At 38.0% G+C, this 22,933-nt stretch overlaps 1 protein-coding gene across 1 annotated transcript in view; it reads right to left on the minus strand.

The window, feature by feature from the left end:
- MYCBP2 (MYC binding protein 2) overlaps positions 1–22,933 on the minus strand; it is a 265,188-nt gene that overhangs the window by 196,737 nt on the left and 45,518 nt on the right. Inside the window, exons 4-8 of the mRNA XM_068984559.1 lie at positions 17,017–17,170; positions 9,335–9,531; positions 2,912–3,154; positions 2,606–2,677; positions 1,104–1,200 (exon numbers count right to left, since the gene is read on the minus strand). Coding sequence (XP_068840660.1) covers positions 1,104–1,200; positions 2,606–2,677; positions 2,912–3,154; positions 9,335–9,531; positions 17,017–17,170 — 763 coding nt within the window. The remainder of the gene's footprint in view (positions 1–1,103; positions 1,201–2,605; positions 2,678–2,911; positions 3,155–9,334; positions 9,532–17,016; positions 17,171–22,933) is intronic.

Raw genomic sequence — 22,933 nt, forward strand, 5'->3', positions numbered from 1 at the left:
TTGCTATTATTGTTATCATCATCATCATCAGGATCAGAGACATGGCCTTGGACTTGTGGTGATTAAAAAACAAACAAACAAACACAAAACAAACAAACCTCCTGTAGACATATTTGAAAACAGTGTTATTTACCAAATGGCTTTAATAAGTCATCTGTTTTCCCAAGTAGCTTTATTTGTGAAACACACATGAAATGTGACATTTAGCTTACCAGGTACACTAATTTGGAGATATATATATATATATAGCTATATTCAAATAAATGTTTCATGAGGTTATAAAAAATCTTAAAAATTAACAAGCAGCCAGGGAGCAATTAACCTTCACACTGTGTTCTTCAGAAGTTCTCAATCATTTTCAGATGGCCAAGTGCCTTGAAGTAGTTTTGCTGCTTACCATGAAATTGTTGGTAGATGTATTAAACACTGAAGATTTTAGTACAGAGAAGGTATTAAGGTATAAGCAAATTCAAATACCTTACAGTGGAGAATATACTATGCATTTGCCCAAGAATTTAAGACAGCATGGTGATCTGAAGGATAAATACATATGTACAACCTCAAAATTACAACAAAATGAATTGTGTCCAAAATGCCGTATCAGAGTATTATCAAAAAGTATGAACGAAAGAATTTTAAATTTCTGACCCACCCTAAAAACCTCTGTCTCTGAAAACCCTTTAAAAATAAATTAGAAAACACAAAGCACACTGCTGTTAAACTAAAAGAGAAGGTTCTTTACACCAAGGTTATTCAAGAGCCAGGGTCGTGGGTTTATTAAGAACAACAAAGCCAACAGCCCCCAACTGATTCAGGAGCTGAAAAGGCATGGTGGGGTGAGGGTGGGGAGAAACAAGCTACAGAATTTGGGCAAGAATTTGAAAATAAGTATTAAAACACTTCAGACTATATTTACAGTATCTGTTTTTCTCACATGCATTAATTTTCTATAGACTATAAAATGTTCTGCATGTCAAGATTGCTTCAATCTGTTTGTAAGCAAGCACTGTTCCTTGCTAACCATTCTTTATGTCTCAGCGGCCTGACATGCACATCTCTTAAAATCACCTGTGAAGACAACAGTGACTAGTTGAGTAACATACCTGGTAACAGCACAGTGCCATCCTGTTCCAGTGTTTCGGGGCTTATTCTTATGGCTGTCATGCTGTGGTTATTCACATCTCTATACAATAAATAACCCTGACAACAACAAAAAAATGTGGTGTTCTTATAAATATTTTTTCATTACCCACTTACTAGAAGAAGTAGTCATATAGGTCTGTATTAGTGTTTTGATGTACAATAATACATCAATATTGATGTCTAAAACAAATTATAGATTTAAAATATAAGAACCTGAATATACTTTAATAGGAGAAAGTATACACCACTAAATATCAATTTAACCTATTAATTCTACAATATAAATATTAGATACACCACACAGGACAGTAAAAATATTTTGGTCAAAATTATTATATCACTTGCCAAGTAAATAATAGAAATGACTGCTGTTATTTTCACAAATATCTAGGTTAATATTTAAAAATCAATAAAGCAGTGGTTTTAGATAGAGTGATATGTCATGGAACATACTTCAGTAAGTGTATTTCCCAGGACATTATTTGTTAGATAAAATACAGCAGTGGCAAATAAAAATTTGAAATTTTAAACTAGGTTACGTTTTGAGAGACAATCACTGAGTAATTAACTTGGTATTTAAATTTTAATTTCAAAATCTCCCCCAAAAGTTGATAGTAAGATTATTTTTCATACAACAATAATTTTTATAGTTTTCAAAATGCTTTCAAATATCTTTTTTCAACTGATGCTGACAACAATCTGAGAGCTAGGCAAGATAGGAAAATGCAGGGACATCTTTATTCTATAATCTTCCACAAGGAAACTTGGGCTTCACTTCTCAGGAAAGGATAGTATAAAATAAATATTTCTGGCCCTTTGACCTTCGTTCATTTGCTTCATTGTTCGTTTGCCTCATGCATCCAATTGCTGACACCCAGTTGGTCATGTCAGTCAGGTGATGAGAACACAGCATTAATAGAGCAACACAGGCCCAGATCTTTTCTGTCACTGGTTATTCTCTGCATGTACTTCCATGCAGGAAGCTGCCTACTGGGGAGACCACACACCACTCCCTGGAAGGCACTGATCTAGACTTAGAATAGAACAGTTCATGGTAAAAAGCTTTAATTTGGCTTTGGGTCACAGTTACATTCCCAATTCAGATCTGCAAATAATAAAGGTAGGCTTTGATGCTTAACTAGAGGCTCACTTAAACAAGGACTCCAACAGAAGACATATTTATTCCCATTTTAAGCTATATCACACAGGGTCAAATAAACTAGCTGAATTGTCCAGTCTCACAGCTGGTAAGAAGCAACGCCAGACCTAAAAGTAAACCTCTTATGAAAATGTCAATGTTCTAAGCCAACATTCCTTATACTACACCATATCACTGGTATTACTAGAAACACGCTATACCTGTTTAAATAGAAGTGATATTATTTACTGATGACACAAGTATGAACCACATATTTTAAAAGATAGGAAGAAAGGTTTGGTTTACTGTGAGATATTCTCCTACCTGAGCATACCCTAACCAAGATTTTTTTTCTTTTCTGTTTCTGATGCGAGATGTAGAATTATATATATGGCCCTGCAAAACAACAAAAGTTAGTTCTAGCAACAGTTCTATAATCAATAATCTGTGAAAACTAACATACATGGATGAATGACATTTAACACGTATGTTTCATTTTTATTTTCAAAGAAATAATATCAAACTTAGATGGCACTCTAAAAGCAAGAAACAAACAGAAGATAATTCAGTGTAAGATATAACTTCCACTCTGATTAAGAATCACTTACCCAAAAAAGAAAAATCACTTACCCTAACCGTTCCACTATATCCAGAGCCAATTTTGTACAATCCATCTTTACATAACAGATACAGAAAAAATCCATCATTCTGAAGTAGACATTGATCATCTTCATCAACAGATATTTCTTTTAATGGCCACTTGTGCATTAAAGCTGCTTTCTTAATGCCATTGCTAAACCAGTCCTGAATTTGAATTTTTCCCACCAACACTGCCTGTACACTTCTCTGTAGTGAATTCAGTATCATTGGCACCTAGTCAGAAGAAAAACACAGTCATTTTCAAACATCTCAAACACAAAGATACTTTATTAATATATCATTTATAAGAAAAAACATTCAGAAGGATCATATTTGGCATGTCAGCAAAAAGTAGCAACTGAAAATCTATCAGAAACAAATCTCAAGCAGGACAAAACAAAAATGTAAACACAAAGAACATTAATTTGCTTTGTGACCAAAAACACTGAAATATGCATTTTTCTCCAAAACACAGGTTAACATACTAGATTAGTAAAAAGTATGAATATTGAAACATATTTTTTGTATTAGAGTACACACAAATCAAAATGGTATCTTTGTATGATATGTACATCCATTAATATATTGCATGACATTGAAGTACAAAATTAAGCATAAGAGAAATACTGCTCTTCTACAGATGAAACAAAATTTCCAATATTCTCTTTTACATTGTTTCTTTATTATGCCTAGTACCCATTAACATCAACATTTTTCCGTGATGCGAAAACTTAATTTTATGAACTATGTATTTATCCAGCATTCATTTAACCAATACTTATCAAATATCTGGTATTTGTGTTAAATGAGTCCTCAAAAGTCACCAGCATGGGACCAATAGTCAGGCCCCAGAGAAATCCCCCTGCTTCTCACTCTCTGCCTCTCTTTCACTACCCAAAGATGGCTGCCACCTGCCACGTATCTGACTGCAGGGCCAGACCCAAGGGCACTGTGTCAGCTCCAGTTCTCCAGCTCCACCATCAGATATGGCAGCCACCAGCCACATGTGAGTACTGAGCTCTTGAATTAGGGTTAGTGAGACTTGAGATGTGATTTAAATATAAAATACACACTGACTTTTGAAGGCTTAGTTAAAAAAAAAAAAAGTATAGATTTTATTAATAATTTCATATTGATTACATGTTGAAATTATTTTTGGATATGTTGAGAAAATCCATTATTAAAATTAATTTCATCTGTTTCTATCTTCTTAACATAACTAATAGAAATATTTAAATGACATAGGTGGATTACAGTATACTTCTATTGGACAGCACTGTTCTAGAGGGCAGAGATTCAGAGGGATAACACACTGTTCACTGATATTTCCTCTTCCCCTTTGAGATCTGAGGCCTCTGACCCAATCAAAACACAGAACTTTTACTTTTATGAAATTTTATTTATGTATATGGTTAATACTACAAATTCTCCCCCTAGAAGTAACTAAACTTAAAACTGTCTTATCTAGAATTGATACCCACATTCTTATATGCCACAGCTTCATTTTCAATTTTTGTTGTTTCAGATACTTTCTAATGAACCTACTATCAAAAATGATGCTCTTCCTTTTTTCTCAAATCCTCCAAATTGAGCTATATAATCATCTCTAGTTAAAGCATTATTCAGAAGTCATTTTATTGTGCCTGTGTGATCATGGTGCAGAACTGAACAAAATTGTATCACATACTGTATTTTTCTTACATAATTTTTCTTTTTCTTTTTCTTCACTGAGCCAACAATTGCCCTATTTTTGCACTTGCTAAGTTTCTTCTATACCTACCCCTATGGGTTCCTCATGTTCCTCTCAAACATTATCTCTAATGTTTCCCGTTGGCAATATCCTTCAAGAAGCCCTGCTCCCTAAGGACAAGGGCAGTCACAGAGGTTGAAACTGTTCCACGTTTTGCATGTTCAAAATCATCTTTATCTTCCCTCACACATCACTGAGAGCTGAGCTAAATAGAGTGAACATCATTTTCCCTCAGAACTCTGAAGGCACTGTTTGTTATTTTTTATGCCAATGCTGCTTTTGAGAAGTCCAACAACATTCTGCTCAATCTCTGGTACATAACCTGGTTTTGCACTCTGGGACTGCTATTCTTTCTTTATGGTGTTATGATTTTCCAAAGTTATACTTGATGTGAGTCTTTCTGTCATTCACTGTGTTGGGCACTCAGTGTGGGTTCTGTCGATACGAAATGGGTATCTATGGGGGATGGGAAGTCTCCTTATGAAGCTTAGGTGATTTCTTCCTCTCTGCTTGTTGTTGTTTAGTCACTCAGATGTGTCCAACCCTTTGTGACCCCATAGACTGCAGCCCACCAGGCTCCTCTGTCCATGGGATTTCCCAGGCAAGAATACTGTAATGAGTTGTTATTTCCTTCTCCAGGGGATCTTCCTCACCCAGGGATCAAACCCACATCTCCTGCATTGGCAGGCAGATTTTTTACCACTGAGCCACCAGGAAGCCATCCTCTCTGCTTGAATACCTATTAAAAACTGGATTTTCTAGAAGGATTCTCTAATTTTACTTCATATAATCTATTTTCTTTCTTTGGCTCTGTTTTCTATTGTCAGGGGACCTCTTTAATCTGAACTTCTAACGCTTCTACTGATTTTATTGTGATCTTATATTTTTAACTTGCAAAATCTCTGTTCTGAATTTTTAAAAAATACTGCTGTTTAATGTAAATAATCATCTTTTCATCCCTCTTTAAAATACAAATTACTTAGAGTTTTTCTGTTCCCTGTACTCTTTTCAGCAAAATTGTTATTATTATTATTATTACTATTTTTACTGATTTGGGGGACTCTGTCAACCCAGTAATACTTGGTTCACTCTCTCTCTTTCGTCTCTTAAGTTGTGTCTGACTCTTGCAACCCCATGGACTGTAGCTTGCCAGGCTCATCTTTCCATGGGGTTCTCTAGGCAAGAAAACTGGAGTGGGTTGCTAGGCAAGAAAACTGGAGTGGTTGCTGTTTCCTTCTCCAAATACTTGGCTATAGACTTATTTGTAAAGAGTAAGCGACTAAAAAAACTGACAGGAAGCTGCTGTGAATGGACAGGGTCTGACAGACAGCGAGCTCACCTCAGGAAGCTGCTGTGCACCAATAGGGTCTGACAGACAGCGAGCTCACCTCAAACTGATCCCGCCAAGTTCAGCAGTTTCACTGGAGGGTCTCTCATTCCCTGCTAAATGTCTGTATCTGCAAGTCTTTCCTCACTTTTTTCTCCAAAGAAGACTCTTCCAGTCTTTTTCCTCGAAGCTATAAGCCTCACTCTCAGTATACTGGGAACTCTGAGGATGGAGGAAGGCCATCATCAATATGGGGACTTTCACTTAATCTCCGTCTTCAGCCTGGCTCCTCAATTGCAGTCTCAACGGTGCCTGGTTTTCCCTGGCCTCTCTGGCTCAATTTCTTTACACAGAAAACCTAACTCTTAAGGGTAGGAGAAGAGGACAGGTGACTGGCTGGGAAGTGTAGAGGAAGGGCTCTGAGGTTCTGGAGCTTTCATTACACAGACTCCCAGTCTATCTTTAGCTTTTCCCCTCACCACCATTTTCCAGGCACCTATTACTTCCAATTCTAAATTCTATCTGTATTTTTAGGTGAACACCAACTTACTTTCTGTGGGTATTAGCTTCTTCAGAAGTTTAGATTTAAGCTTTCCCAGTATTTACGTTCTAGAAATGTGTCCCATTCTTAGAAGTTTATACTTTAAAAAGAATCCTTTATTGTAATCTTTGTGGAGATTGCAAGGGTGGAGAGCAGAGCAGAAACTAGGCGTCTCCAACATGGCCCTATTTGTCTCCTGCTTTCTGAGTGTTAGTTTTAAGAAAACCCAGAATTACAATTAGAAATCTCAGATGTACCCCTTTTTCTCTCCTATTGACCTCTCAACAACAGTGTGGCAGGACCTAGAAATTTTATTCTGATAAACTAGACATTGTTAATCTGAGGATTCCAAGTCTTTCACCAATTCTGGAAAATCTTAGCCATTATTTCAAATACTGTCTCTTCACAAATCTATTACTGGCCTTATGGAGTTCAGATTGTACTGATACTTCAAACTTTCTCATTCTCTATCTATGTTTATTTTTCATGTTTTATCTCTCTGTGTTGCATTCTGAATAAGTTCTTCCTCTATCTTTCAGTTCACTGCTTCTATCTTCAACTACATTATCCACTGGTTAACTCATCCTTTAAGTTTCTAATTGTAACCATTTGGTTTTTCATTTCCAGTAGTTCTATTTGGTTTGTTTTCTGATCTGATTATCTTGTATATCCTTATTCCTTAATAATACTTTTGACACTTCATTAACCATATTAAATATATACATACTTAATAAATTTTATATATATATAGAGAGAGAGACTTGGCAAGACTGATTCTGCTTTGCTTCTTTCTGTTAACTCTCAATGCTGGTGCCTTTTTTCTATGTCCTTTTTGTTTGTGAGTTCAGATTCAGTGGTGGTGTGTCAGTGGGAGGTCTGTGAAGTCTGGAGTTCATCTTTACAGTTCATCTTTAGTCTCTTCCAATAAGAGACCTCACATTATGACCAACCATACCTTAAAGTCTCAGCTTAAGCTTTTTGGAACAAGATAAGTAATATGCATTTGGATCCCAGATAATTTGAGATGCAACAGTTACATTTTTGGAGAAGGCTTTTCTTACCTGCTCCAAATCATTGCTCAGCCAAGAGAGTTTCGTGAAATGAATAGGTAGGTGAAATGGGACCAAATCATGAAGAACATTATAGGTCATGTTAAGATAACAGGTTTTAATATGGCCTTTGACTTAGAGCTGGGTATACAGTGATGGAGAAGGTCCTTAGAGAGCCTCGGCTGTTGGTTCAGGGGACTGAGTAGTTTTGTGCAGCCCAATGCTTGAGCATAACTACAGCCAGACAGACATGGGTTCAAGTCCTGTCTCTGCTATCTGACAGCTCTCTACACTGTAACTACATAAACTTTTTCCAGCTTTCAGTGTCCCACTCTTACTGCTCTTTCCATGCTTTAGCACATAGACACCAAGACTATTCTCTCTCTCTACACCACCAACACCAACACCTCCTCCCTCTGCACTGGCTAATTTCAACTCACTGTTTAAGATCTCATGTCATATCCTCTCAAATAAATCTACACACAAAAAATCACTGGATTCTAATAAGAACCTGTATATATGGTCACTATATTTTTAACATTTGGCATGGATATCTGAATGTTTGTGATATTCTATTAAAATTTTGAAAGTATTTGTATACATTTAAACTGAAATTTTGCTGAATCCTCAAAGCTTCCCTGGTGGCTCAGCTGGTAAAGAATCTGCCTGCAGTGTGGGAAACCTGGGTTCGATCTCTGGATTGGGAAGATCCCCTGGAGAAGGGAAAGGCTACCCACTCCAGTACTCAGGCCTGGAGAATTCCATGGACTGTACAGTCCATGGGGTCACAAAGAGTCGGACACAACTGAGTGACTTTCACTTTCATTTTTCACATTCAAAGCACAGCAGAGAACAGTTTGGAAATCAATAAATTAAAGGGACTTCAAAATAAGTTAAGAATAATAAAGAGGGGAAAGAGGACTTCAGGCAGGACAAAAAGAGGGAAAAGAATAAGAACAGAAATCTAGAGAAAGAAGACTGCTCGTACTTGATAAGGAAAGTTCAGAATTGCTGAACAAGTCACAGACAGTAGCCCATTTATCCCCTTTCACTATCTTTGGCTGCTAATGACAGGGTTCAGGCATCCCTTCTACATGTTCTGGAGGTCATCCAAGGGGCCAGAAAAGAATGCATGAGACTTAAAATTGTAACTTCTTCCTCAATTTCCAGAAAACATTTCTAAAGAATTAAGTCAAGTCCACCTATAAGTAAGTTTATATTTCTCATCACTAACAAGGATGAAGAGCTTATTCCACAACTGCCCAGTAAAAGCTCAAAAAAAAAATTTCTGTATGTGAAGCAGAAATAGCTCAGAAACACATCAATCCATGAAAAACTATCATAACCGATTAGAAACATTGAAAAAATAACATATGCTTCTCTTTCAATGGGGATATATAGAAACTATGAAGGAATTCTGCATTTGAAAATTCAGGGCAAGATGGGAGGTGGGGGAGGACAGAGAGCAAGACCATGTCAAAGGAAGACGAGGCTGCAGTGCTGACATAAAAACTACACTAAAGATTTAAGTTTTCGCCAAATTTCATTTTATTATACCTTTCATGTTGCAGAGTTAATCACACATGCAGCTTAGATCAACTATCTTAGGTTATTTATATATCAACCTGGGACAGATCAAACCACTGTGCTGAGTGAGGAAAAGCAGTGAATTCCGATTGACAGAAATTGAGGCGAAATGGCAACTTGGTCTCGTGTCCATTTCTAAGCAGCTTGAGATATGAAATACCTGAATAGTTTGGCAAGCGTGGCTGCCATTGTTGGTGAGGATGGCAGAGATGGCCTGCAGTGTCCTTCCTGTCTCTCCCCAGGAAGCCACCAAACTAAAGAGACAAGCGCAGGAAAGTGCTGTCAGAGACTGTCCTGTGCTGTCGTTCATTCCAGTACTTCGAACAGTGATTTCCAAAAGGAGCTGGAAGAGAGACTCTGTGGATAAAACAGAACTCAATTATATCATTCAACATATAGGATATTATATGGTATCTGTTCATTTATTTAAACCTTGCCTCATTTTTCAAAAAAACACCTAAGGTAGCTACTTCACATTTGTTCCTTTCTAGTTACCCTTTTTCCCCCAAAGTTAGAATATTTACATAAAAAGGATCTTACAGAATACTTAGTCCAACTCCATATTTTTAGAAATGAAGAAATGGAAATCTACCCACAATCATTTAAAAGAAACTTGCTTTCAGGCATTCATAATATTCAAGAACTAGCCTATTAAGGAGTAACAGACTACTCATTGCATTTATTTTCACCTTTTAGATTAGGAAAATACAGGCTTCTTAAAATGTTATGTGCCCAAAAAACTATGTATTTATTTGCAAAACAACAACAGAATACATAGAACACATGCAAAAATTTGCTTTCATATAAAATTAGTTTAATTGCTAACACAACAGCAGTGCATACTCAGAGACACAGAGAGAAAGAAGAGGAAGAAAAAAAACAGAATCATAAAGAGAGAGAAAATTTGAGAATGATGGAAAGAGAGGGGGAAAGGGGAAGGAAGGAAGAAAGCAAGAGAGAGAACTGATGTACTGGAATTCTCTGCAAACTGAAAGGCCATCTGCGTTTTATTTCTTAGCTCACAGAAACTGAGGCTTCCTCTAGTAGTCCCCGACTTCCACATCTAATCCCTAACTAATTAAGTCCTGTCAAGTTTACTTCCTAATTAATTCCTCCACTTTTTGCATGTCATCAGCATCTCCCCAACCCATGCTATCTATCACCTTCTCTTAATTGGACTACTATAAGTATTCATAAATTAGCACCCTGATAGTCAAAGAGAAATTTTAAACCTAAAAATGTGTTTTTCTTTCAAATCTATTCACTCTTTTGTTAATTACTCCCTTCCTTCTTTCCTTTCTCACTCCTTACTTCACTTCTCTCTATATCCTTCAGTCTTTTCCCTTATTCCATCTACCCTTCACTCTGTCTCTCTCTCCAACTGTCCTTCTTTTCCTCTATCCTTTCATCTACCTTTTTCCATCCCTCCATCATTATCCTGCCTGTTCATCTTATAATTATTCAGCCAGTATTTCCTGTGTTCTCCCTGTACATCAGGAACTATTCCAGGCATTGATGAAGACGAAGAATGTCCCTGGCAACAAAAAAAGTTAGATCAAACTGAAGCAAATAGTGTAAGACTATAAAGAATTTTTTAAACCTAAGTAGACAGTGATGTTCAATTCCTCCTAGAAACAGAGCCGTCCTCCCTGGACACAGCCTATCAAGCTCCACACAGCCTGCTCCCTGCCTCCCTATTCTCTCACTCTCCACTCTGCTCACAGTCTTTCTCCAGTCATTCCCCTTCCTACCTCAAAACCTTCCCAGTGTGGAGATTCCTTAAAAAACTGGAAACAGAACTGCCATATGACCCAGCAATCCCACTGCTGGGCATACACACCGAGGAAACCAGAATTGAAAGACACACGTGTACCCCAATGTTCATCGCAGCACTGTTTATAATAGCCAGGACATGGAAGCAACCCAGATGTCCATCAGCACACAAATGGATAAGCAAGCTGTGGTACATATATGCAATAGATATTACTCAGCCATTAAAAAGAATACATTTGAATCAGTTCTAATGAGGTGGATGAAACTGGAGCCTATTATACAGTGACGTAAGCTAGAAAGAAAAACACCAATACAGTATACTAATGCAAATATATGGAATTTAGAAAAACAGTAACAATAACCCTGTATGCGAGACAGCAAAAGAGACACAGATGTATAGAACAGTCTTTTGGACTCTGTGGGAGAAGGCGAGGGTGGGATGATTTGGGAGAATGGCATTGAAACGTGTATACTATCATATGTGAAATGGATCGCCAGTCCAGGTTCAATGCATGATACAGGATGCTCGGGACTGGTGCACTGGGATGACCCAGAGGGATGGAATGGGGAGAGAGGTGGGAGGGGGGTTCAGGATGGGGAACACATGTATACCTGTGGTGGATTCATGTCAATGTATGGCAAAACCAATACAATACTGTAAAGTAATCAGCCTCCAAAAAATAAATAAATAAATAGACTAAAAAAAAACCTTACCACATGCTCTCCTACCTGCCTAGAAACTTAGTTAGCTCTTTCTTATTCGCCCTTAAATCTCAAATGTCACATCTTCTGTGAAGTTTGTTATTAATTCTCAGAATTCTTGCTTACATGTGTCCAACAGTCTAAAGCTAAATTCCATAATAACAACAACAATGTTTTTACTGATCACCCCTATATTATATGCTCTTAGCACAGAACATTTAAGTGAATCATTGAGAACATATAGTCTAACCTTAAATTGAACAGAAAGATTGATATAAGGGAAGGATTTTTTTAAAACTGAACAATTTGTAAATCAAATCCATCTGCAAAGGGAAGTCTGACGTACAATAATCATCAAGCTATCCTAACAATACGAGAGATGCATATGTATTTTCATGAGCAACATGAAAAAAACCACTGTGGAAAAAGTGTAACTAATGTGATTATAATATTAAATCAAAAGAAAAAACAGAGATTTCTATACAAATTTTACTTTAAAGAACCAAATTACTACTCACACCTTGGAGCTAATTAAACAAAATGAAGTGATGGTAAATGCCTGAACAGAAAAATAAGTCAAAGAAGTGAAGAGATCAGAAATAAGCATTGGAAGGATAGAAGAGAGACCAAAGACAGTACAGCAGCATTTAGAACTGTTAGTAGGAAAATGAAAACAAATTATAATCAGGGGACCTAAGTTTGGATAGAAAGAAGACAATTAAACTATGGCACATGTTATAATTTTAAAAGCCAGCATTAAGAACAAGATCTATTTTGAAAAGAATAAAGAAAAGGGAATATTTATGTATAACATGAAAATAAAAGAAAGTATATAACAAATGGCAGAGGAAAACAGAATGGCAGAATATCTAGGAGGAAAGGAATGATCAGCATGTTGTTCTAAGTGAAGATACAGGCTTTACCGGTTTCAGTGGATGTTGTAAATACTTCAATTACTGGCTAATTTACAATCAAGAGCCAAGGATAACTAGCAGTTCAGTTCAGTTGCTCAGTCATGTCTGACTCTTTGCAACCCCATGGACTGCAGCAGGCTAGGCCTCCCTGTCCGTCACCAACTCCCAGAGCTTACTCAAACTCATGTCCATTGAGTCGGTGATGCCGTCCAACCATCTCATCCTCTGTCATCCCCTTCTCCTCCCGCCTTTAATCTTTCCCAGCATCAGGGTCTTTTCAAATGAGTCAGTTCTTCACATGAGGTGACCAAAGTATTGGAGTTTCAGCTTCAGTATCAGTCCTTCCAATGAATATTCAGGGAAGATTTTTTAGGATGGACTGGTTGGATCTCCTTGCAGTCCAAGGGACTCTCAAGAGTCTTCTCCAACACCACAGTTCAAAAGCATCAATTCTTCAGTGCTCAGCTTTCTTTACAGTCCAACTCTCACATCTATACACAACAACTGGAAAAACCATAGCTTTGACTAGATGGACCTTTGTTGGCAAAGTAATGTCTCTGCTTTTTAATATGCTGTCTAGATTGGTCGTAACTTTTCTTCCAAGGAGTAAGCGTCTTTTAATTTCACGGCTGCACTCACCATCTGCAGTGATTTTGGAACCCCCAAAAAATAAGGTCTCTCACTGTTTCCATTGTTTCTCCATTTATTTGTCATGAAGTGATGGGACCAGATGCCATGATCTTCGTTTTCTGAATGTTGAGTTTTAAGTCAACTTTTTCACTCTCCTCTTTCACTTTCATCAAGAGGCTTTTTAGTTCTTCTTCACTTTCTGCCATAAGGGTGGTGTCATCTGCATATCTGAGCTTATTGATATTTCTCCCAGCAATCTTGATTCCGGCTGTGCTTCATCCAACCCAGCATTTCTCATGACGTACTCTGCATATAAGTTAAATAAGCAGGGTAACAATATACAGCCTTGACACACTCCTTTCCTGATTTGGAACCAGTCTGTTGTTCCATGTCCAGTTCTAACTGTTGCTTCCTGATCTGCATATAGATTTCTCAAGAGGCAGGTCAGGTGGTCTGGTATACCATCTCTTTCAGAATTTTCCACAGTTTCTTGTGTTCCACACAGTCAAAGGCTTTGACATAGTCAATAAAATAGAAGTAGATGTTTTTCTGGAACTCTCTTGCTTTTTTGATGATCCAGTGGATGTTGGAAATTTGATCTCTGGTTCCTCTGCCTTTTCTAAATTCAGCTTGTGCACACCAGGACCCAAAGATCCCACAGAGACTGAGACAGAAGTGTGTTTGAGCGTCTCCTGTGGAGGTACGGGTCAGCAGTGGCCTGCCGCAGGGGCAGGGGCTCTGGGTGCAGCAGACCTGGGTGTGGTGTAAGCCCTCTTGGAGGAGGTCGCCATCAGCCCCACCACAGAGCTGCCAGGACTTACACAGGACTGGAGAAAAGACTCTCGGAGGGCACAAGCAGAACCTTGTGCACCAGGACCCAGGAGAAAGGAGCAGTGACCCCACAGGAGACTGACCCAGACTTGCCCGGGAGTGTCCAGGAGTCTCTGGCAGAGGCACGGGTTGGTGGTGGCCTGCTGCAGGGTTGAGGGCACGGAGATCAGTAGTGCCTGCACGGGACCTTTTGAAGGAGGTCCCATTGTCTTCATTACCTCCACCATAGTAAGCAGCAGGGAGGGAACACAGCCCCACCCATCAACAGAAAATTGGATTTTCTGAGCATGGCCCCACCCATCAGCACAAGACCCAGTTTCCCCCTCAGTCAGTCTCTCCCATCAGGAAGCTTCCATAAGCCTCTTATCCTTCTCCATCAGAGGGCAGACAGACTGAAAACCACAATCACAGAAAGGATAACTAGCAAGATATTCTTAAATAAAAGTATTAATTTAATTAAATCTTCAAAAAAATGCCATGAAATCAAGTAGTGCATCACAATGGAAATACAATCACTGGTGCTACAGTGACAGTAAACACGATGCCTGCTTCTTAATATATGCAGCTTGTATTTGGTAGTAGCATGAATAACATGGTGCTGTTGTTTTTAAAAATCCTCAGCTTATTTTCATGGCCATTACTCCCTACCACTAACTAAAACAAAACAGTAACAAAATAAACTGAACACAGAAACTAATTACAATATGTGACCAAAAAAAATAACAATCTGACATCAAAATGAAAACCAAGAAATGAGGTTCTCACATGTGGGTCTAACATAATCCAAACACCCAAGCAAAGAAAAAGACCCAACATCGAGTTCAGACCAGCAGTATGGTCCCCTGATCAGCAGCTTTGGCACTACCCAGAAACTTACTCAAAATGCAAATTCTCGTGCCTCATTCCAAATCTACTGAATCATAACTCCACAGTTAGGGCCCACATATATGATTGACACAAGCTAATGCATGCTTTTCCAGTGGTCATGTATGGATGTGAGAGTTGGACTGTGAAGAAGGCTGAGCACCAAAGAATTGATGCTTTTGAACTGTGGTGTTGGAGAAGACTCTTGAGAGTCCCTTGGACTGCAAGGAGATTCAACCAGTCCATTCTGAAGGAGATCAGCCCTGGGATTTCTTTGGAAGGAATGATGCTAAAGCTGAAACTCCAGTACTTTGACCACCTCATGCAAAGAGTTGACTCACTGGAAAAGACTCTGATGCTGGGAGGGATTGGGGGCAGGAGGAGAAGGGGACAACAGAGGATGAGATAGCTGGATGGCATCACTGACTCGATGGACGCGAGTCTGAGTGAACTCTAGGAGTTGGTGATGGACAGGGAGGCCTGGCGTGCTGCGATTCATGGGGTCGCAAAGAGTTGGACACAACTGAGTGACTAAACTGAACTGAACTGAACTGAATGCATGAGATTTAGAAAACTCTAGACTCTTTCCCAGATCAGGAAAGGAGTACATCAAGGCTGCATATTGTCATCCTGCTTATTTAACTTATATGCAGAGTACATCACACGGAATGCCAGGCTGGATGAAGCACAAGCTGGAATCAAGATTACTGGGAGAAATATCAATAACCTCAGATATGCAGATGAACCACCCTTATGGCAGAAAGCAAAGAACAGCTAAAGAGCCTCTTGATAAAAGTGAAAGAGGAGAGTGAAAAAGTGGGCTCAAAACTCAACATTCAGAAAACTAAGATCATGCCATCTGGTCCCATCACTTCATGACAAATAAATGGAGAAACAATGGAAACAGTAACAGACTTTATTTTAGGGGGCTCCAAAATCACTACAGATGGTGACTGGAGCCATGAAATTAAAAGATGCTTGCTCCTTGGAAGAAAAGTTATGACCAACCTAGACAGCATATTAAAAAGCAGAAACATTACTTTGGCAGCAAAGGTCCATCTAGTGAAGGCTATAGTTTTTCTAGTAGTCATGTATGGATGTGAGAGTTGGACTATAAAGAAAGCTGAGCGCAGAAGAATTGATGCTTTTGAACTGTGGTGTTGCAGAAGACTCTTGAGAGTCCCTTGGAGTGCAAGGAGATCCACCCAGTCTATCCTAACGGAAATCAATCCTGAATATTCATTGGAAGGACTGATACTGAAGCTGAAACTCCAATACTTTGACCACCTGATGCAAAGAACTGACTCATTTGAAAAGACCCTGATGCTGGGAAAGATTGAAGGTGGGAGCAGGGGACAACAGAGGATGAGATGGTTGGATGGTACCACCGACAGGATGGACATGAGATTGAGTAGGCTCTGGGAGTTGGTGATGGACAAGGAAGCCTGGTGTGCTTAAGTCCATGTGGTCGCAAAGAGTTGGATGCAACTGAATGGAGCTGAACTTAGACTCTTTGAAGGCCCAGAGTTAGGAAAGCAATTAGCCTTCAGAATTAAGCTTCCATCTCTTCCTCTTCCTTAAAGAGTCCCCAGCTTGCTTACAAGAGTATGTGTTGAGTCTAGGTCACTGGCAAATGAAAGGCAGGCATTCATAAAACTTAAATGTATTTTATACAAAGCCAATAGTTTTACTTAATGGAAGTTGCTACTAATTCAAAAGCTTTACCTTCAACATGATAAATACAAATCTATTTTTGTTTAGAAACTAACTGTGTTGAGTTGGTATTTGTTTCCTCTTTTCCTCCAAAATAACATGTAAAATTAGATGAAGTCAACGTCAGCTATTCCGGCCAAAGGTTTAGCAAGAATGATTTAAGTTCATGGTGACAATAAGGCTTGAGGATTATTTCTGGGTTCTAAGAATTTCTATTTCCCATCATCATAATAATAAGGAAATGTCTGTGCATGAACTATAACTCCAGTGGAACATCGCAAAGTAACCTAAAATTTATACCCCTGCTGTTTCAGCACCATCAACAGAGACTGAATTACAGGCTGTAGTCAGTATATGCTTCATAAGAGAAGCTCTTTTCATTTAAAGGCTTCATTCAATGTGCCTAAGCTCTTACCTAGGACCTCGGGTGGCTCTGACTGAAGGCCTTCCGGTTGCTGACCCTGAAGCACGTTAAGCAGGGCTTGGAGACTCCTGAGGCACAGGGATGGATGAGAAAATCGTGTCTCCTTGATCAATTCAAAAACTTCACAAAGTCCAACCTCAATGATCTATTTAAGATAAAACAAATTATACATGTGAGCTAATAACACTTCTCAGGCAGTATAATCAGTACAGTTTATTTCCAATAGCAAATGATTAATGGTACAATATTTTAAAGGCAAGACAAAATCATCACATTGAAAAAAGAATAAAACCCACTGTGCTTAATTTCATGATTTAGAAAATCATCTGGTTACACAGAAGGTTAAAAAACAGTGACTCTACTTAAAAGTAGTTTTAGTATAATGAAGCCATAATAAAACATCATGAAAATGGTTTAACAGTAAATCAGTTACTAGATTGCATTTACTCAGGAAAAAATTAACTGATAACATACAAAGTTCATTTGGCTGTACTCACGTAAAAACTGGCATTCTATTTTATGCTAATTTTACTTATGGCCAGGAAAAAAAAAAGTAAATATAGCACAATATAGCACCATACTGTGAAAAAATTAAAAAGGAAACAAAGCTTCTTAGGATTTCCTATAACGGTAAATCAGCCAATTCTTATTTGTAGATAGCGTCCCTTATTCTTATAGGATTTACCACAAAAAGAATCAAAAACTACCTATCTAAAATATCATGGCTATTTTTACTTTTAATTATCTTATCATTCCTCATGAGGACCAAGAAAAATGTAACTCATCCTCCAATTAAAAGTAAATAAATTTTTAAAATATATAAATACAAATTTAAAATATATTTATAACTCAGTATCTAGCAAAAGATAGACAAATTTGCAACAAAAGACAGAGAGCAAATATGATGAACTTGTATAAAGAGATATCTTCAGAAAACTGAGAGAACAACAGACAATGAATTCAATTTCTCAATCAACGCCAACATTTTGAGAAGGAGATGTGTAAGATCTTCTCAGGAAGTATAAATTTTTTGGAGAAATAAGTAAGTAACAGAAAAAGTTAAAACTAGATTAATTAGTAGAAATGCATCAAAGAATTAATTCCACTGAATGAAATATAAAAGATACTCTCTGCTGAGATTTATACATTAATTCATATATGACATAAATAATTTTAAGTACTTATTTCATGCAACTCATTACAGGAAATATGAGATATATTAGACCCTATTCTCTTAAAGTTTACAATCTAACAGGGTAAATGCATTTTACATATATTGTTTATCCAGCCCAACCTCTATTAGAGCATTTATTATGCTATAATATAATTGACTATTTTTATTTCCATTTTCCAAACTAAAACTTCAATCTCCTTGTGGACACAGAGTATATCTTAACTAACTTCTCCCATGACTAGCCCATTGCCTGCACATGATAAGCAGACAACAAATATTTATCTCAGTTATTTACTGTCTCAGTTGTGCACTAAAAACCACTGCAACTCATAAATGTATTGTCCAGGCAAGGGTCAAGTCAGTTGCAGGCAAGTCAGCTGCAGTTATCTAATATCCTGGAATACTTAATCATAGTTAAGATTATGAAACTGCTTGTACAGAGTTTCAATTGATTAAATGGAAATGAAAACATTCCATTTCATATAGTTTACCTTCTGGAAATAGACTAGAAAATAAAAACAAACTGGCCAAGATTTCTGTTTATGTCCTTATAGGAAGCAAATCTGAAGTCAAAGGTCTCCTAAGTATACAAAAGTAAAAGTGAAAGTCACTCAGTCTGTCCAGCTCTTTGCAACCCCATGGACTATATACAGTTCATGGAATTCTGAAGGCAAGAGTACTGGAGTAGGTAGCTGTTCCCTTCTCCAGGGGATCTTCCCAACACAGAGACTGAACCCAAGTCTCCCACATTGTAGGCAGATGCTTTACCTGCAGAGCCACAAGGGAAGCCCAAGAATACTGGAGAGGGCAGTGATCCCTTCTCCAGCAGATCCTCCCAACCCAGGAACTGAACCAGGGTCTCCTGAATTGCACACGGATTCTTTACCAGCTGAGCTACTAGGGAAGCCCAAGAACAAAGCAGGGCTCTATTCTCAGGCCAGTAGGAGACTATCCTATCAGTCTTTAAGATTGTTTACTACTGCCAATCAAGATTGCCTGGAGAAATATCAATAACCTCAGATATGCAGACGACACCACCCTTATGGCAGAAAGTGAAGAAGAACTAAAAAGCCTCTTGATGAAAATGAAAGAGTAGAGTGAAAAAGTTGGCTTAATGCTCAACATTCAGAAAACTAAGATCATGGCATCTGGTCCTATCACTTCATGGCAGATAAGATGGGCAAAACAGTGGAAACAGTGGCTGACTTTATTTTTCTGGGCTCCAAAATCACTGCAGATGGTGATTGCAGCCATGAAATTAAAAGACGCTTGCTCCTTGGAAGGAAAGTTATGATCAACCTAGACAGCATATTAAAAAGCAGAGACATTACTTTGCCAACAAAGGTCCGTCTAAGCAAGGCTATGGTTTTTCCAGTGGTCATGTATGGATGTGAGAGTTGAACTATAAAGAAAGCTGAGCACAGAAGAATTGATGCTTTTGAACTGTGGTGTTGGAGAAGACTCTTGAGAGTCCCTTGGACTGCAAGGAGATCCAACCAGTCCATTCTGAAGGAGATCAGTCCTGGGTGTTCATTGGAAGGACTGATGTTGAAGCTGAAACTCCAAACTTGGCTACCTGATGCGAAGAGCTGACTCATTGGAAAAGACCCTGATGCTGGGAAAGATTGAGGGCAGGAGGAGAAGGGGATGACAGAGGATGAGGATGAGATGGCTGGATGGCATCACCAACTCGATGGACATTGGTTTGGGTGGACTCCGGGAGTTGGTATTGGACAGGGAGGCCTGGCATGCTGCAGTCCATGGGGTCGTAGAGAGTCGGACACGACTGAGTGACTGAACTGAACTACCCATCACAAATTTTCATATGTCAAAGAATTCTTCACAGATGACATTCTTGGCTAGAGTTTCTTTGTATAAGTAGATTCCTGTAGTAATAGAGAAAGTACTAAACCTTGCCAAAAATAATAAGGCTCCTTACTGAACAGCTTCCCAAGTTGTCTCTCTGATAAGGTTAAGGTGTAATAACAAATGCATGACAAGTAACTCAGAGGGCTGCTTAGGAACAGCGCACTAGATGGGTTTAGCAAAAAATACTCCTCAAACATTAGTCAAAATGATCAGGACAAGGAATTATCCATCTGTCCAGATGAATCACTGTAAATTCTCACTTATCACCTATATCTTAGCTCAGTGTATAATTTTCTTTTTTTAACAAGGAAAAAAACTAATTCATTTCCAGAAATGTGATATACATTCAATATACAACAAAATAAAAAATCAAACTCAGGTTTCCCAATCATATTTAACTTTGAATCATTGAACAAAGGAACAAAATATGTTGTAAATTAAGACTTTTTGCTGAGGTATGGCTGAGAGTATTTTACTACACAGAAGAACTCTGAAACTGCACTTTATACTTTGAAGTCTGTCTTACAGTCACTAAGAATATACTCTATGTCCTCCTCCCTCAGTAATAGGAGGAAGAGTATGAAGAGAAAAAAATATAGTACTGCAAATACAATATGATTTCATTTGTGCAGAAACAAATATATTTTAATGTGTATATGTAAAAATGTTTATAATGTGTATATTTTGGTTATAAGGATTTTAGAAATAACTTCCAGCTTTTAAAATTTTCTTTTATAAAATGTTCCCCATGTTTTCAAATTATCTACACTGAATACACACTGCCTTTATAAATAGAAAAATAGCTTATTAATAAGCTTGACGGCTATATAGAATAGTTCATTGTAATAAGGTAACACACTAAGCTTTCAATACTTTCCATGACAAACCATAACTAACCACCAAACACACGGTCTTCCAACTTCTCTTCAGAAAATAGTCTTTTGTAAATTTACTGAATGTTATCATTACTGTTGCTTTCAAACAATTAAATCCTGAAAGCTCTCTATGATACTTGAAGGAATACAAAACCCAAATAATTAACTAGTATAGCCAGTCCAATGTCACTGTTGTGAAAAGTGAGGCAAAAAACATATTGGGCCCAAGAAAAGTCTTTTGAGGTTTTATTTTGCTCTCCTCAAATCATGTATTTCCAAAGGTGGCATTATCATTTTCACTACCAATAACATGAAGGTTTAGATATATCACACTTAGATTTAATAATAATAAACTCTTTGCCATCAGAAATTCAATCTTCTATTAAAAAGTCCTAGAGTCAATTCTAAAACTTACAGAAAACAAGTGAAATAGCTCAAAAGGAAATCAAAATCAATTTAACTAACTTTTAAAAGTCAAGGAGGGAAAACAGAATTGTATCAAAATGATACCTCGACAACAAATAAAAAACTGGCTCTATTACGTAAGAGAAAAAAGGAGCAAGAGAGAAGTAAAACTCCAGCAAGAAAAAGGAAAATGACAACCACACATTTGGGAGGAGCAAGAGAGGAACAGCAAAGGAAAGGAAAGAAGTGACATGAAAGAGCGTCAGGAGAAGAGGCACAGAAATGGCCAAAAGGAAGAGAAAAGTCAACATTTCACACCTGCCCTCACACTCCCATCATCTCAAACCGTAAAGGCCTCATCTCTTCTGTGTCCTGCAAACTGCTGCCAAAGACCTGAAAAGTTTCACTCCCAGTCCTGCCCCAGCCCACAGCACTCTGACTAACTCTGCAACAAAAGCATTCCACTGCTCCTTCCTCTCTGATCTGACTGTCTCATTTCCATGCATATATAGTACTTCTTAATAACTGAAGAGCTCCCTGAAAACTAACTGAAATTTATTTGGACCTACACATTTTCCTATTTGCACCTTATAACAATAGCTAGCATTTATTAAGCATGCATGCATTTACTACTCTTTGAATCCTTAATACTACCCTATGAGGAAGACATTATCCCCATTTCAGAGATGACAAAACTGAGCCACAGAGAGGTTAAATAACTTGCCTAGCATCACGCAGCCAGCATTTGTAATGGCAAGTGTTTGAACTCAAGCAGTTTGACTCTACTGCCCATGTTCATCATTATACCTTGTTTCCTGACAGGCCAGAACTTGATGGAAAACTCAGTATTAATCACTTGAGTTACCCGCTTTTCTTCTTTTCACTGGAAGCTCTCTTTTAGATTCTGCATCTTTTGACTCTATTAATCATGCTAAAAAAAAAAACCACTGTCTTAAAAATGCCTGATATTTTATTTCCTTAATACTGATTCTTGCTAAAGTTTTAAAATAGCCTATGAATCAGTAGTTCTTGATTGTGCAGTATCCTTTAAATCAAATGCAGTTTATTATCTGATGTTTACATACCAGTGTGAAAGGCTTCTCTGGGTCTTCATTCCCCTTCCCAGTGCTGAACCTAAGCTGAGCGACTGTTACAGTACAGCGAGACCCACCCACGCACAGAATGAATTCTTATACCGGAAGCACAAGCCCATATCCTGACTTGACAATGTAGCTTTGCTCAGCCTCCCCTAATTAAGCATAAGAAATCAGTATTACAGACCACGCTGTTTACTTGGAGAAACTTGCACAGAAAAGACGAGTCTGTTTTAAGCTGAAGAAAGCAGCCAGTAGAGATGGTACAGTTATGGACACTGGAGAGAAAAGGAATAAGGGGAAATGGGTCCCAAGAGCAGATAAGACATTAAGGGACCCCACAAAATCTCTACTACCCTATGAAACAGGAAGCAAGTCAACTGTTGACAATAAGGGGAGAAGAATCTGGCAGTAATGATTAAGGACAGGGATGAACTTACAAAGAGCCACCATGAAAAGTGAAAACAGATCAGCAACATGGCCTCTATCTG

This window comes from Capricornis sumatraensis, chromosome 12 (genome assembly GCF_032405125.1).
Source record: "Capricornis sumatraensis isolate serow.1 chromosome 12, serow.2, whole genome shotgun sequence".
Taxonomy (NCBI): Eukaryota; Metazoa; Chordata; class Mammalia; order Artiodactyla; family Bovidae; genus Capricornis; species Capricornis sumatraensis.